Source organism: Erpetoichthys calabaricus, chromosome 3 (genome assembly GCF_900747795.2).
Source record: "Erpetoichthys calabaricus chromosome 3, fErpCal1.3, whole genome shotgun sequence".
Classification (NCBI taxonomy): domain Eukaryota; kingdom Metazoa; phylum Chordata; class Cladistia; order Polypteriformes; family Polypteridae; genus Erpetoichthys; species Erpetoichthys calabaricus.
In genome coordinates this window covers 9,761,150-9,778,331 of record NC_041396.2, presented here as the reverse complement: position 1 = coordinate 9,778,331, position 17,182 = coordinate 9,761,150, and the positions used below count along the sequence as shown (strand labels likewise).

At 44.4% G+C, this 17,182-nt stretch overlaps 2 protein-coding genes across 2 annotated transcripts in view; both read left to right on the top strand.

Moving 5' to 3' along the window:
- Nucleotides 1–5,153: 5,153 nt before the first annotated feature.
- LOC114647732 (CMRF35-like molecule 3) overlaps nucleotides 5,154–17,182 on the top strand; it is a 53,081-nt gene continuing 41,052 nt past the window's right edge. Inside the window, exon 1 of the mRNA XM_051924518.1 lies at nucleotides 5,154–5,443. The gene's annotated coding sequence lies outside the window, so the exon portion shown is untranslated. The remainder of the gene's footprint in view (nucleotides 5,444–17,182) is intronic.
- LOC127527026 (uncharacterized) overlaps nucleotides 11,236–17,182 on the top strand; it is a 140,621-nt gene continuing 134,674 nt past the window's right edge. Inside the window, exon 1 of the mRNA XM_051924500.1 lies at nucleotides 11,236–11,777. Coding sequence (XP_051780460.1) covers nucleotides 11,251–11,777 — 527 coding nt within the window. The 5' untranslated portion in view covers nucleotides 11,236–11,250. The remainder of the gene's footprint in view (nucleotides 11,778–17,182) is intronic.

Genomic DNA, 17,182 nt, shown 5'->3' with positions numbered 1-17,182 from the left:
AAACACAGGGTCACGGGGGTCTGCTGGAGCCAATCCCAGCCAACACAGGGCAGGAACCAATCCCGGGCAGGGTGCCAACCCACCGCAGGACACACACAAACACCAAGCACACACTAGGGCCAATTTAGAATCGCCAATCCACCTAACCAGCATGTCTTTGGACTGTGGGAGGAAACCGGAGTGCCCGGAGGACACCCATGCAGACACGGGGAGAACATGCAAACTCCATGCAGAGAGGACCCGGGAAGCGAACCCAGGTCTCCTAACTGCGAGGCAGCAGCACTACCACTGCGCCACCGTGCCACCCTGAATGTGAATTTCCCATTGGGATTAATAAAGTATCTATCTATCTATCTATCTATCTATCTATCTATCTATCTATCTATCTATCTATCTATCTATCTATCTATCTATCTATCTATCTATCTATCTATCTATCTATCTATCTATCTATCTATCTCTATCTGAAAGAATCTCATGTTAAAATTCTACGTCTCAAGGGACTTCATACCGCGCCAACGTTTTAGGAATCTTTTAATTCTCGCTGTCAACATGAATTAGACGATCTACAAGTCTCTGACTTAAAGTTTAAATCTGAACAATATATTCGATCTTTTTTCGCTTTTCCATTATTTCACCGAGTAATAATTTCCGTTTGTTTGCGCTAATACGATCTTTACTATCATTTTTTTGAGACTTTCAAATTTTCGTACTTCCATTATCTCTAACCTGCTCTGTATGTGTATCGCGCCAACATTCTTGAATTCTTTATGACGTTTTACTTTGTCATCTACTCTTTGTCTTTTATTTCCGGCCCCAGGCTGTGGCTAAATCTCTTGGCACAAAGACTCGTCTCGCGGGACATGAAAGTGTCTCTTTGAGAAAATCACATCTCGTCTCCTTCCAAGATTTTTTTTATAATAGAGAGGTTATCCATCCATCCATTATCCAACCCCCTATATCCTAACTACAGGGCCACGGGGATCTGCTGGAGCCAATCCCAGCGAACACAGGGCACAAGGCAGGAAACAAACCCTGGGCAGGGCGCCAGTCCACCGCTACAGAGATTATTATTATTATTATTATTACCAATTAATTGGATATTGCAGCTCTTTTTCGGCTGGTATTTAAACTATGCACATTCAAGATTGCTCTTGAGAGAAAGTAAAGCTGAAGGACTCAGGTACTTCAGGATTATGGTCATTTCAGGGTTGGGGGCAGCTGGTCAATGCCAGTTCAAAAGGAAAATGTCTGGTATTAATTATTGCACAAGGTGGTCGGTGCCTGTCGTGGCGGCAATCCCCGAACCCGCTGGTGGACACCGGCGGTGAGGGATGCCGTCAAGCTGAAGAAGGAGTCCTACCGGTCCCTTTTGTCCTGTGGGACTCTGGAGGCAGCTGATAGGTACCGGCAGACCAATGCGGCTTTGGTGGTTGCTGAGGCAAAAACTCGGGCGTGGGAGGAGTTTGGGGAGGCCATGGAGAACGACTTTCGGACGGCTTCGAGGAGATTCTGGTCCACCGTCCGGCGTCTCAGGAGGGGGAAGCAGTGCAGTGTCAACACTGTTTATGGTGGGGATGGTGCGCTGCTGACCTCGACTCGGGACGTTGTGGGTCAGTGGGGGGAGTACTACTTCGAAGACCTCCTCAATCCCATTAACATGCCTTCCAATGAGGAAGCAGAGCCTGGGGACTCAGAGGTGGACTCCCCCATCTCTGAGACTGAGGTCACCAAGGTGGTCAAAAAACTCCTTGGTGGCAGGGCCCCGGGGGTGGATGAGATACGCCCGGAGTTCCTCAAGGCTCTGGATGTTGTAGGACTGTCTTGATTGACATGTCTCTGCAACATCGCATGAACATCAGGGACAGTGCCTCTGGATTGGCAAACCGGGGTGGTGGTCCCCCTCTTTAAGAAGGGGGATCGGAGGGTGTGTTCCAACTACAGAGGGATCACACTCCTCAGCCTCCCTGGAAAAGTCTATTCAGGGGTCCTGGAGAGGAGGGTCCGTCGGATAGTCGAGCCTCGGATTCAGGAGGAACAGTGTGGTTTTCGTCCTGGTCGTGGAACAGTGGACCAGCTCTATACCCTTAGCAGGGTCCTGGAGGGTGCATGGGAGTTTGCCCAACCAGTCTACATGTGTTTTGTGGACTTGGAAAAGGCATTCGACCGTGTCCCTCGGGGAATCCTGTGGGGGGTACTCCGAGAGTATGGGGTACCGGCCCCCCTGATAAGGGCTGTTCGGTCCCTGTACGATCGGTGCCAGAGCTTGGACCGCATTGCCGGCAGTAAGTCGAACCCGTTTCCAGTGAGAGTTGGACTCCGCCAGGGCTGCCCTTTGTCACCGATTCTGTTCATAACTTTTATGGACAGAATTTCTAGGCGCAGCCAGGGCATTGAGGGGGTCCGGTTTGGTGGGCTCAGGATTGGGTCACTGCTTTTTCCAGATGATGTTGTCCTGTTTGCTTCATCAGGCCGTGATCTTCAGCTCTCTCTGGATCGGTTTGCAGCCGAGTGTGAAGCGGCTGGGATGAGAATCAGCACCTCCAAATCCGAGACCATGGTCCTCAGCCGGAAGAGGGTGGAGTGCCCTCTCAGGGTTGGTAGCGAGATCCTGCCCCAAGTGGAGGAGTTCAAGTATCTCGGGGTCTTGTTCACGAGTGAGGGAAGAATGGAGCATGAGATCGACAGGCGGATCGGTGCGGCATCCGCAGTAATGCGGGCTCTGCATCGGTCTGTCGTGGTGACAAAGGAGCTGAGCCGCAAGGCGAAGCTCTCAATTTACCAGTCGATCTATGTTCCTACCCTCACCTATGGTCATGAGCTATGGGTAGTGACCGAAAGAACGAGATCGCGAATACAAGCGGCTGAAATGATTTTCCTCCGCAGGGTGTCTGGGCTTTCCCTTAAAGATAGGGTGAGAAGCTCAGTCATCCGGGAGGGGCTCAGAGTAGAGCCGCTGCTCCTCCGCATCGAGAGGAGTCAGATGAGGTGGCTCGGGCATCTGATCAGGATTCCTCCTGGACGCCTCCCTGGTGAGGTGTTCCAGGCACGTCTAACCGGGAGGAGGCCCCGGGGAAGACCCAGGACACGCTGGAGGGACTATATCTCTCGACTGGCCTGGGAACGCCTCAATTGGGCGCAGTGAATAAAGGCGCACGTAAATAAAGGCGAGCTTCAAAAGGGCGACCTCAATTGAGCGAATGTTTTAATATTCTGGCTTTTGCCTTTTTATACGTTCAGTTATTGCCTTTATCTAATACATTTTCTGTAATAATTTTGTTGCGTTTGCCTTTATTCGCTGCTCCCAATTGAGGTCGCACTTTTGAAGCTCGCCTTTTTGTGCGCGCCCTTATTGAATAGAACCGCCGGAACTTGATGGAGGAGCACCTGGAGCACTTCCGGGTGCAGGATAATAGAGGCCACGTCAGTCCAACAAGCGAGCTGGAGTCGGGTAGAAGAGGACGGAGCTTGCGAGAGAGGAGTAGAGGCGGCAGAAGGAGAGAAAGAGAGGACACTGAGTCTTTACTGGTGACTGGTGCAAGAACAAAATAAATGTGTCTGTTCTGGATATTGTTGGTCTGTGTGTCTGCCTGTAGCTGGGCTAATCTTCTACACTATTTATTTATTTGTTCTTTATTTCACTTTATACAATTTCTTGTATTAGGAATTTGTTAGTTTTTGCATACCCCTTGGGGTCAGAGCACAGGGTCAGCCATTGTGCAGCACCCCTGGAGCAATTACAGGTTAAGGGCCTTGCTCAAGGGCCCAGCAGAGTAGGATCTCTTTTGGCAGTGACAGGGATTCGAACCGGCAACCATCTGGATACCAACACAGATCCTGAGCCTCAGAGCCACCACTCCGCCCCATTTGGACATTCCTTGTGCGATTCTGGGCTATTCAAGAAATAAATTGCTTGTTAGTTATTTAGTTTTCATTATCATTCCAGGCCTTAGATGCACCTGCATGTTGGAAACATTTAAGAATGCAAACTGTGCCAATGGTGCTGTATAACTATCCATCCATCCATCCATTATCCAACCCGCTATATCCTAACTAGAGGGTCACGGGGGTCTGCTGGAGCCAATCCCAGCCAACACCGGGCGCAAGGCAGGAAATAAACCCCGGGCAGGGTGCCAGCCCACCACAGGCTGTATAACTAACATACATTCATTTTGGCATTATTGTTGTTATTAATATTTTTATAGTTATTGTTTGTTGTTGGTTGTGATTGTTCATTTTTTTTTACCTGTGACTTCGGACATATGAGATAACCTGTAATTTGGTGGACCAATATATTGGAAAATATTTAAGCGTTTTGGGCATGAGAAAGGTGCTATACATAAGTAAAATTATTAGTCAGTCAGTCATTACCCAACCCACTATATCATGGTCTACTGGAGCCAATGCCAGCCAGCACAGGGCAGGAACCAATCCTGGGACAGGGCACCAGCCCGCACACACTAGGGACAATTTAGGACTGCCAATGCACTTAACCTGCATGTCTTTGGACTGTGGGAGGAAACCCACGCAGACACGGGGAGAACATGCAAACTTCATGCAGGGAGGACCCGGGAAGTGAACCCAGGTCTCCTTACTGCGAGGTAGCAGCACTACCACTGCACCACCCCTAAAATGATGATGATGATGATGATGATGATGATGATGATGATGATGATGAAAACAATTGTAGCAATCATTTAAAAATCGCACAACAGTCATCCAGTCCAGGTTTTTTTTTTTTCTCCTGCCTGGCGCCTGATGCTGCTTGGCTTCTCCTGTTGCCAGTTTCGGAAAAACAGCTAATAAAATGGATCAGATGATAAAACATCACAGAAGCAATCACTCAGGGTAATCCTAACGCCCACCAGTACACAAGCAATGTGCAATCTGAACACCACATATCAGCGGTCACTCCGATCTCGAGGGAGTTACATGGCAGTTCTTTACTTCAGGGTCAGGTCAGGAGGATCCAAACTAAAGTTACGCAAAGAGCACGACGCGTGACGTACGCGGTCAGCTGGATGAGGCGCTTTATAATAATAATTAATAATAATAATTCTTTACATTTATATAGCGCTTTTCTTACTACTCAAAGTGCTCTCCACGTGTAGCAGTACTGATACAGTTTGACTGCCATATCACGTCCTCGTTATAGTGATGCTCCGTCAGTTCGTCCCGTCCCGACTGTGAGCGTTCCGTTTGCTGACAGCCGCCTCCGCCATTTCCCCAGTGCCCGCTGCATGCCGCCCACTCCTCGCTCGTTTCTTTCTTTTTTCTCTCAGCTTTCCTCGTCCTGTTTACACCTCGCCGAGTGTTTATTCGTCTCGATCCCCACTTGTCCAGGACGTCTCAGTGAGCGAGACGCCGCGCTACGGCTGCAGATGTTGACATTCGAGCGGAGCGCCGCTTATGAATCAGACGATGTTTGACTTCTTCTGACAAGGTGCTAATCCCGCGCGGGCGAGAAGGTGCCGCGGTATGAAGACAGACTCGCTATCGTGGGCACGGGGGCGGGACTGCAGTCGGGGGGATTGTGAAACCGACCCTGATTTATAGACAGAGAATGAAAGTCCCACAGAGTGCATTCTGAAGTGCCGCTCTCGAGGCCAGTGAGGTGAGGTGACGTCTACTGACATGACACTCTCACTACCTGGGCCACTTTTTCTTTTTTTTGTCGTGTGACTGGGAGAAGTGCACAATACACTAATTGAGAAGATCATGCGAGGTGTGTCGTGAAGTGATACCGGAGGTGAGAGGAGTATGTGTATGTACTGTAAATTATATCCACATACACTTTAACTTAGCACGATTACATTTGGACCAGTTGCACAGGGAAGGATGGGGCCTGGCTGGGCCAACACACACCCTGATTGGCCGTAGGCCCAGCCAATCGGTTCATTGTATTTGAAATTTTCCATTACATTTTGTAACTGATTGGGTATTTATTATTATTTTATCTTTCCTTCGGTTTCAAAGTGGTATGTCAAATCCCATTGGTTTACTGAATTTTCTTTAATTTAATATTTTTTGCTGCTGGAGTATGTGAATTTCCCCCTGGGATTAATAAAGTATCTATCTATCTATCTATCTATCTATCTATCTATCTATCTATCTATCTATCTATCTATCTATCTATCTATCTATCTATCTATCTATCTATCTATCTATCTATCTATCTATCTATCTATCTATCTATCACTTTGTATGTGCAACCTGATTGGTAATGGTCATTACAGAGTTAGTGCAACAGGGTTAATCTGGTATTCCGTGTTATATTTGCAAATTGGTGTTTTTTTTTTTTTGCATGTCCCCAAAATTGTTATACTACTTTTATGTAATATATACATAATGTTAGGTAGGAACCAATCATTGGGAGAGCATGTGTTGCAGGCTCTTGATTGGGGTGCATTTATGGGTACACTGAAAAAAGTATAACCTCCATTCAACTTAAAATAATTAAGGCAGTGATTCACACTTAATATTTTCAATCTGAACCAATATAATTCTTTTTATCTTATTGAACCCACAATTTTCAAGTTGAGGCAAATCATTTAGAGTTGATTGGGTGCAATTCACTTGTTTTATACCGAAGTGAATCTATTTTTTAAGTTGTTACAATTTAAAATAGTTTATTGGTCGTAACCTGTTTTATGCTATTGGAGATATTATGAACATAACACATTCCAGTGCTGTACTGTTTATATTTATTTAAAACGCTAGTGCAAATACATAAGCATTTTGCAGTGTAAATCTGAGATATACAACAAAAAATTATTAAATGTTTCTACAGTTTTCTTGAAAGTATGCTTTATTACGAGTTCTTATGCAGTTGAGAAACAGGGTTACTTACCAAAAATCCTCGGTTATAAAAGTCTGCTGCTGAAAATGACCAGACCTGTATAGTCACGTCCACTCCACTCAGGAAAGTGGTCTTCTTTTTTGGCAGCTGGAAAGCCAGCACGCTGGCAAGTTCAACCGGAAGAATATACAAAGGGCCCCTCGCACACAGCACACGGACACCCTAAAATATTAGGTTAACTGAAATAGGATTTTTATGTTTATTCCTTCCAACATAACTTACGTTGGTAGAAACATTTTTTATTTACTTTGATTGAGATCTGAAACCAAATATTTCACACTACAACACTAAATGACTAATCTTAAGTTGTTTGAAAGAGAAAATTTACGTTGAATGAACAACATCAATGTTATACTTTTTTCAGTGTACTCATGTCCTGTCAATCATGGAGAATCCACCGCATCCACTGAACAGGATCATCTCCAGACAGAGGAGCAGCTTCAGCGACAGACTGAGGAGATCATTCACCCCCCACACTATGCGACTCTTCAATTCCACCCAGGGGGTTAAACGTTAACATTATACAAAGATATTGTCTGTTATCTCTGCACTTTTATCACTCTATAATTTAATATTGTGTTTTATCAATATGCTGCTGCTGGAGTATGTGAATTTTCCCTTTTTGATTAATAAAGTATCTATCTATCTATCTATCTATCTATCTATCTATCTATCTATCTATCTATCTATCTATCTATCTATCTATCTATCTATCTAACTGTATAATGCCTTTCACATCTATCTATCTATCTATCTATCTATCTATCTATCTATCTATCTATCTATCTATCTATCTATCTATCTATTATATAGTGCCTTTCATCTGTCTATCTATCTATCTATCTATCTATCTATCTATCTATCTATCTATCTATCTATCTATCTATCTATCTATCTATCTATTATATAGTGCCTTTCATCTATCTATCTATCTATCTATCTATCTATCTATCTATCTATCTATCTATCTATCTATCTATCTATCTATCTATCTATCTATCTATTATATAGTGCCTTTCATCTATCTATCTATCTATCTATCTATCTATCTATCTATCTATCTATCTATCTATCTATCTATCTATCTATCTATCTATCTATCTATCTATCTAAAAAACCTCATCAGAATTGGGTGATGTTAAGAGTGGTGTCCAGCAGGGATCAGTGCTGTGTCCAATGCTGTTTTTAATTTATATAAATGAGTTGGATATGGGCGGCGCGGTGGTGCAGTGGTAGCGCTGCTTCCTCGCAGTTAGGAGACCCGGGTTCACTTCCCGGGTCCTCCCTGTGTGGAGTTTGCATGTTCTCCCCGTGTCTGCATGGGTTTCTTCCGAGTGCTCCGGTTTTCTCCCACAGTCCAAAGACATGCAGGTTAGGTGCATTGAGGACTCTCAATGGTGCTGTGTGTGTGTGTCCTGCGGTGGGTTGGCGCCCTGCCCGGGATTGATTCCTGTGTTGGCTCCCGTGACCCTATATTCGGATTCAGCAGGTTGGAAAATGGATGGTCGGATTATTATTTTATTTTTATTCTTTGTTTTTATTGTTTCCCCTCTCTTTTAGAAAAAGTTCAATAGAAGCCCCCCAGAAAATCTTGTAAGAGCCTTGTTTTATGTTACAGTTCCTTTCTTTTATTTCCTTTTGCTCTCTCAGGTATTGCTGTTTGTTCATATAGTCTGATAGTATATATTGGTTGTAGTTAGCTCTCTATGTAAAACATTATGTTACTTTTCTTTAATATTTTTGTAAAACTTAAACAATTTTAATGTCTATTTACCAATTTATTTTGTGTTAAGGCTATATCAGCAGGTGCAAATTTGACTTGCTAGAGAAAAAGTTGAATAGATTGAATAGGTTGAATAAATTTTGCAAGACCCTCATTTTATGCTACAATTTCTTTCTCTAACCCTCGCCCCCCCCCCCAATGCACTCTAAAGGAGTCACCAGCCATGAATCTCACCGCACGTCACTGCATCAAGACATCCTTTCCTGTTTCGAGAGAAGATTTATGACATGGCAATACAAAACAAAATATCAAGGTTTTTCAAAAAACCTCGTTTAGCTAAATGGAAGTAATATCTAGGATGCAGAACACACATTCACAGAAACAGTTCCCTGAGCCGGGACATTGGATTGTCACTCAACTGCAATGTTTTTAACGTAATAATATTTATATAGCGCCTTTCTCATGCTCAAGGTATGAGGAAAATGTGCAAATGGCATGAACACGGAGAAAAAGGCCAAACAAATGTATTTCCTCGCTGTGATTAGTCACACTGCAGTGCCGTCCAGATTTCTTTTTTTTTTTCTGCCGACTAGACGGCCATTTACAGGGATGTCTTCTCTGCATTCAGATGTACTGCCTTCGGTCACGGCTGTGACACAATTGTGGTTGCCGACTTGACGGCTTTTGTCTATTAAACCGCAGTGTAGCGCTTGCCGCTATGCCCGTGATTGTTCCTGCTTATATGTTTTTTGGTACTTGTGTACTAAACGGACGGCAGTTCCTACCCACTTTAGTGTTGGGCTCCGTGAGGGAGGCGCCCCGGTTGCTTAATTTTTGGAGTTTAAATTATTACACTGACCTAACCCAACCACAAATACTGACCTTAAAGTTAGTGGGGGTGGAGCATAGTTGCCTATAGGTGTCTAATGTTAATGTCTCCTTTGAGTACCTAATGATAAAAAAAACGAAAATACCATTTGCGCCACGATAATAGAAAAGGGTACTAGCCATCTGTGCCATCCGTTTAGTACACAAGTACCCATTTTTTATTTTAATAGCGACATTTAAGTTACAGCGAAACAGGTGAGTGTTTCTCAGCCTTTGGTCGGCTTGCGCAGCTTTTTATATACGCGTGCGCACGAACTGCGGAGTTTAAAAGCTGACGGCTGATTGACGAGTTTATTTTGACTGTATGGGGGTAGTAAAAGCTTCAGGAAGGTTCGATTTTGTTGAATGTTTGTTTAATGTTCATATAGTTTGATTTATTTAGTATGCTATACTTATTAAATATGTGTTTATTGGTTAAAGGTCTCTGTACTGTGTCTATAGGAGGGGAAAATTGGGGTCAGATTTACCCTTGACAGGTAGTTGAGCGTGGATGACGAGTTCGGATAGGTTGGGAGCATGCGCAATTGTGCACCAACCACACGACGAGCCACCCGTATTGGGACCTGAGTGCAGATGGTGACACATCCGCGCCACACTGCAACAGTGTGAAATAATAATAATAATAATAATAACAAAATTTGTGAATTTCCCATTGGGATTAATAAAGTATCTATCTATCTATCTATCTATCTATCTATCTATCTATCTATCTATCTATCTAATACATTTTATTTATACAATGCGCCTTTCAGAGAACTCAAGGACACCGAACAAACAACAAATAAATAAATAAAAGACTTAAAAATCAACTTAAAACGTCAGAAAATCTAAAAATTAAAACCAAACAAAACGACTGTAATCATAAAGAAAAAGAAAAAGCCACTTTGAACAGATGCATTTTAAGTTTACATTTGAAGAATGAATATGATTTGAGGGCGACACGGTGGCGCAGTGGGTAGCGCTGCTGCCTCGCAATTGGGGGACCTGGGGACTTGGGTTCGCTTCCCGGGTCCTCCCTGCGTGGAGTTTGCATGTTCTCCCCGTGTCTGCGTGGGTTTCCTCCGGGCGCTCCGGTTTCCTCCCACAGTCCAAAGACATGCAGGTTAGGTGGATTGGTGATTCTAAATTGGCCCTAGTGTATGCTTGGTGTGTTTGTGTGTGCCCTGTGGTGGGTTGGCACCCTGCCCGGGATTGGTTCCTGCCTTGTGCCCTGTGTTGGCTGGGATTGGCTCCAGCAGACCCCCGTGACCCTGTGTTCGGATTCAGCGGGTTGGAAAATGGATGGATGGATGGATAGATATGATTTGATGTTTCTGAGCTCGGTAGGTAATGAATTCCAGAGCTTGGGAGCAGAACGGCTGAATGCTCCGCTCCCCATGGGCGAGAGGGGTGGTCAGATAGATGGAGGAAGAGGATCTAAGGTTACGGGAGGGAAAGGTAACATGAAGAAGGTCAGACAGATATGGAGGGGCAAGGTTATGAATGGCCTTAAATGTTGATAGCAGAATCTTAAAATCAGTTCGAAACTTAATCGGAAGCCAATGAAGCTGCTGCAAGACCGGAGTAATATGGTGAATAGATGAGGTTCTAGTAATGATGCGTGCTGCAGAATTCTGGACTAACTGAAGCTTATAAAGAGATTTATTAGGGAGACCAGCATATGACAGGGTGCCTCGAGAGGAGCTGTGGTATTGTATGAGGAAGTCGGGAGTGGCAGAGTGTACAGGATATGTACGAGGGAAGTGTGACTGTGGTGAGGTCTGTGGTAGGAGTGACAGAAATGGGATTACATCAGGGATCGGCTCTGAGCCCTTTCTTTTTTGCAGTGGTGATGGACAGGTTGACAGACGAGATTAGACAGGAGTCCCCATGGACTATGATGTTTGCTGATGACAATGAGATCTGTACCGATAGTAGGGAGCAGGTTGAGGAGACCCTGGAGAGGTGGAGATATGAGAGGAGAGGAATGAAGATCAGTTGGAACAAGACAGAATACATGTGTGTGAATGAGAGGGAGGTCAGTGGAATGGTGAGGATGCACCGAGTAGAGCTGGCGAAGGTGGATGAGTTTAAATACTTGGGATCAACAGAACAGAGTAATGGGGATTGTGGAAGAGAAGTGAAGAAGAGAGTGCAGGCAGGGTGGAATGGGTGGAGAAGAGTGTCAGGAGTGATTTGTGACAGATGGGTATCAGCAAGAGTGAAAGGGAAGGTCTACAGGACGGTAATGAGACCAGCTATGTTATATGGGCTGAAGACGGTGGCACAGGAGACAGAGCTGGAGGTGGCACAGTTAAAGATGCTAAGGTTTGCATTGGGTGTGACGAGGATGGACAGGATTAGAAATGAGGACATTAGAGGGTCAGCTCAAGTTGGACGATTGGGAGACAAAGTCAGAGAGGCGAGATTGTGTTGGTTTGGACATGTGCAGAGGAGAGATGCTGGGTATATTGGGAGAAGGGTGCTAAGGATAGAGCTGCAAGGGAAGAGGAAAAGAGGAAGGCCTAAGAGAAGGTTTATGGATGTGGTGAGAGAGGACATGCAGGTGATGGGTGTAACAGACCAAGATGCAGAGGACAGAAAGATATGGAAGAAGATGATCCGCTGTGGCAACCCCTAACAGGAGCAGCCGATAGAAGAAGAAGAAGATAACATTGCTTTAATGTCAATTTTATGCTTTTGAATTTTGGAACAACTCGACTCTCTTTTTTATTTCCACAGACTTACCTGAATAAGTACAACAAGAAGGTGGTCTCCAGCAACACTACACCCCCGGTAGATGGACTCTCCAATTGTCCTTTTTTTCCTGCATTAAAGTAGAATGAGGAAGGCATTTTTATCTCATATGGACGCCATGAATGGAAGCTTGAAGCAAAGTCATCTTTGACAGTATAAATGAACTTTGGGCTTATTTGTATTTAAATTCTTTCTTAAGACTGACTAGTGTTGTATTCTGTTATTTTAACATTCAGTATTTTATAGTGGATAATCAGTAGGATAGATAGATAGATAGATAGATAGATAGATAGATAGATAGATAGATAGATAGATAGATAGATAGATAGATAGATAGATAGATAGATAGATAGATAGATAGATAGATAGATAGATAGATAGATAGATAGATAGATAGATAGATAGATACTTTATTAATCCCAATGGGAAATTCACAAAGAGTCCCTTCTGACATTTACGTGATTCAAAGTGGCAAGTGGCGCAGATCCCCAGCCTCAGAGCCACTACTCTGCCCTATTAGAGAGTTAAGAGAACCTTAAATTGTGAATTTGAGTGTTTTCAACAAACACCAAGCCATAGTTTCTTATTTTGAGAGATTATTTCTGATATGGCAAAACAAACAGAAATATCAGGGTCTTTCAAAAAGCCTCATTTAGCTAACTAGAATAAATATCCGGGATGCAGAACACAAATTAACAGAAAAAGTGGAAACAAGGACAGCAAAAATGGTGATCTCTTTTGGAGGTGCTTGACATTTCCCCTGTGGACATTTTCTCCAATGTTAATGCTTTGTTGTGAGTAAAAGGTCACACTTCCAAGTAGAATTTCTCATCCATAAATCAGATCAGCTTGACTATCTTATCATTTGAACACAGTCTTGCTGAAAATCCAGATCAAGACGTAATCATCGACCAGTTCCATCTAAAGCCCCAATGCCTCCATCTGGCACAACTCTTTACAGGACGAGTAGGGACTGATTTTGTGTTTGTGTGTCCGCCATGGCACCAGAACGTTTGATTGCCTTGATCATTTTTGCTCAACTTATGTATGCTCCTAATAGTTAAGTTATGTGAATGTACCAGTCATTTTTCAAAAGTGTCCTTATAGAAGAAGAAGAAGAGGTTGGGAGTAGGCACCGATATGGCGCATTGCTGCAGCCACCACATGACAAACCACCTCAGGATCCCAAATTAGTACCCGACCTCAGCACCGCATTGCTACAGTGGCTGGAGTGCCAGTCCTACCACCAACCCTCAAGTGCTCCCTGTAAGTTGGAGGAGCTGCTTGCAGGGCAGGACACAGGTTAACGTCATACCCAGGATGGAGCAACTGCAGGTTAAGGGCCTCACTCAAGGACCCGACAGGGTATCCTACTAAAAACTACAACACCCATTGCTACACAGGCCCACCCTAAAATCTAACCCCTGATTAGGGCCTTGCATTAAAATGCAATACCCATGTCCACTCGCATTTATTAGTGTAGAGTCATCTTATTGTATGGGCACTGGCCAGGGGGAGCATTGGGAGGGCCCACGATGCTTTGCTATTAAAACGGGCCCAGCACATTACTTTGCCCCGGGGCCTATGATTGAGAGAAGGATGGATGCAAACAAATAATAAAGAAAATAGAGTGCACAGCACGTCAGACGCACAGCACGGTTCAATAACCCAAAGCAAACAGCTAACACAGTGCTGGAGGGGCTTCGGGAGAAGTCTCGAAGCATCTTTGAGTGGTCCAGACAAAGCCCACGAGTGGAGAGAGACCTGAAGATGGCAGTTTACTGACGCTTTCAATCAAATCTAACAGAGCTTGAGAGGATCTGCTTGGATGAATGGGATCAACTGTCCAAATCCAAATGTGCACAGCTTGTAGAGTCTTACCCAGGAAGACCTGAAAAAAGAAAGAAAGTTGTAATATACTGTAATGTCTTTCATAATAAGCAATACTCAAAGTAAATAATAAAACATCCATCCATCCATTTTCCAACCCGCTGAATCCGAACACACGGGGGTCTGCTGGAGCCAATCCCAGCCAACACAGGGCACAAGGCAGGGAACCAATCCCGGGCAGGGTGCCAACCCACCGCAGGACACACACAAACACACCCAGCACACACTAGGGCCAATTTAGAATCACCAATCCACCTAACCTGCATGTCTTTGGACTGTGGGAGGAAACCCATGCAGACACGGGGAGAACATGCAAACTCCACGCAGGGAGGACCCGGGAAGCGAACCCAAACGGGTCTCCTAACTGCAAGGCAGCACCGCTACCCACTGCACCACCATGCCACCAAATAATAAAATATTCAGGTTTTAAATGAAACAAAAAAGATAGTAAGGAATTGTTGTATAGAGCCTTTCATGATAAGCAATACTCAAAGTAAATTAGAAAACATTCAACTTTAGAAAGAAAAAAAGAAATTGTTATATAGTGCCTTTCATGATAATCAATGCTCGAAGTAAATAAAGCCTTCAATATTCGAAAGAAAGAAAGAAAGAAAGAAAGAAAGAAAGAAAGAAAGAAAGAAAGAAAGAAAGAGCGTGATCCTAACCAGCCCAGCTGTCTTATTAATAAAGACACAAGTCCGGTGCCGTTTGGCCGCATGCCGCCGTTTTCCCTGCAGGTTGTCATTGCGCGCTTTGACAGGAGTTTATGGGTGGACGTGGGTGGCTATGGAAAGTTTTCTAGGCGGCTGAAAATACAAATCGTTTCCTAGAAGCCTTCTATTTTCGGTGGGTTTGTTTATTCTGTGCTCACGTTACGATCTGCAGCGCGAGTCTCTCTCGGCGGTCCAATTGATGAAGCAGTCCGGTGGCTCCCCCTTGCGTCTCATTTTATTTTAGTGCGTCTCGTTTACATTTCACATGGCGTTGTTTTCGACCAGTCAGTCCCATAATGGGACTTCATTTTTGTGACCCTACTTCTTCAAGTATTAACGACTGAACTTCCCATTTACAAGCACGGCACGCTGATATGATAATGCATATCACATTAAACATACGCATTCGGATAAAACAATCGAAATAAAATGATCAGTAAAAATTATCGCGATGACAGGACAATGAACAGAGGAAGACAATTGGAAAGATTTAGTAAACGCTACTTGTAATGATGACAGCAATTATCAATATGCAATAATGAACAGTTATTATGTTTAAAACATAGTTTACTCGGGCGGCACGGTGGGGCAGTGGGTAGCGCTGCTGCCTCGCAGTTGGGGGACCTGGGTTCGCTTCCCGGGTCCTCCCTGCGTGGAGTTTGCATGTTCTCCCCGTGTCTGCGTGGGTTTCCTCCGGGCGCTCCGGTTTCCTCCCACAGTCCAAAGACATGCAGGTTAGGTGGATTGGCGATTCTAAATTGGCCCTAGTGTGTGCTTGGTGTGTGGGTGTGTTTGTGTGTGTCCTGCGGTGGGTTGGCACCCTGCCCAGGATTGGTTCCCTGCCTTGTGCCCTGTGTTGGCTTGGCTGGGATTGGCTCCAGCAGACCCCCGTGACCCTGTGTTCGGATTCAGCGGGTTGGAAAATGGATGGATGGATAGTTTACTCGTTTCAATGAATAAGAACTTTATACTTCACCGGTTAACTCAAGTGACTGATCAGGCTTTGTCCCGGGTGGAGTGGTCTGACTCATAGCCCGGTTACCGCCTGTGTTCTCCCTATATATGTGCGCTTATTATTTATGTATTTATCTTTATTTTTTTAACGGAGTTCAGTTTTTTTTTTCTTTTTTGTTTTTTACATCCTTAACATATGCACGTGAGTTTGATCCGAATAATAGGAGCGAGCGTACCCAGTGAAAGGACGGACGTCCCGTCTAATGTTGTTTCCTGTCTCTTTGTTTTGTGCTACTGAAGTTTGGGGAGGCTTATGACATAACTAGCGAAAAATAAATCAAATCCTTTAGTCATTGGTCCGTCTGCAGTAACGTTCGGTGATGGACCGACATGCGCATGCTCAGGCAGACCCTCGAGATGCGCGCCCCCCGACTGTTCTGCGCTGTCCCGTATTGACACACTTAGTAACCTCAGACCTCTTTAATGTTGTACTGGACCTTTGATTAAGCGGAGTGATGTGACACCTTAACACTCCTAAAAGCAACGCCATGTGTTATTGTTACATCCCACTGCACTAATTATCACAAGTCAGATGTAAAGCAGGAGAAAGACAAACCAAATAAATATGAGCCGAATAAAGGTGGATTAGGCTGTGTATAAACTCCTTAGGTAAGGATTAGAAAGATTAGACTACTAGATAAAACTTTATTAATCCCATGGGGAAATTCAAATTCATACAGCAGAAGAAACACAACAAACAAGAATACAGTTTCATAGGACAAGTAATACAGGCAATCCATCAATCAATTAATCAATCAATCAATAAAAATCAACTTAACGAGTACATCTGGTGGAAGCACTGAATTGCCTGATAACAGAAGTCAGAAAAGACCCCCCAGAGGCGCTTCTTAGCACTGGGTGGTGGAATGAGCTGGTGACTAAAAGTGCTTAAAGAGAGTGCCCCCTGGAGGGGATCTTTCCTCATGGCATTCAATTTTGCCATCATCCTCTTTTCCACAACACCCTTCCAGTGTGTCGGATCAGGCTTTCTTGAGATGTTTGCTCAGGCATTGTTCTTCTTTTGTGCTCAGGTTGCTTCTCCAGGAGGCCACAGCATAGAACACCACACTGGCTACTATGGACTGGTAGAACATTTCCAGCAGCTTGCTGTACACATCAGAAGACCTGAGAGTCTCCTCAGGAGGTCCAGTCTGCTCTGACCCTTCTTGTCCAGCACCACTGGGTGGTGGAATGAACTGGTGACTAAAAGTGCTTAAAGAGAGTGCCCCCTGGAGGGGATCTTTCCTCATGGCATCCAATTTTGCCATCATCCTCTTTTCCACAACACCCTTCCAGTGTGTCGGATCAGGCTTTCTTGAGATGTTTGCTCAGGCATTGTTCTTCTTTTGTGCTCAAGTT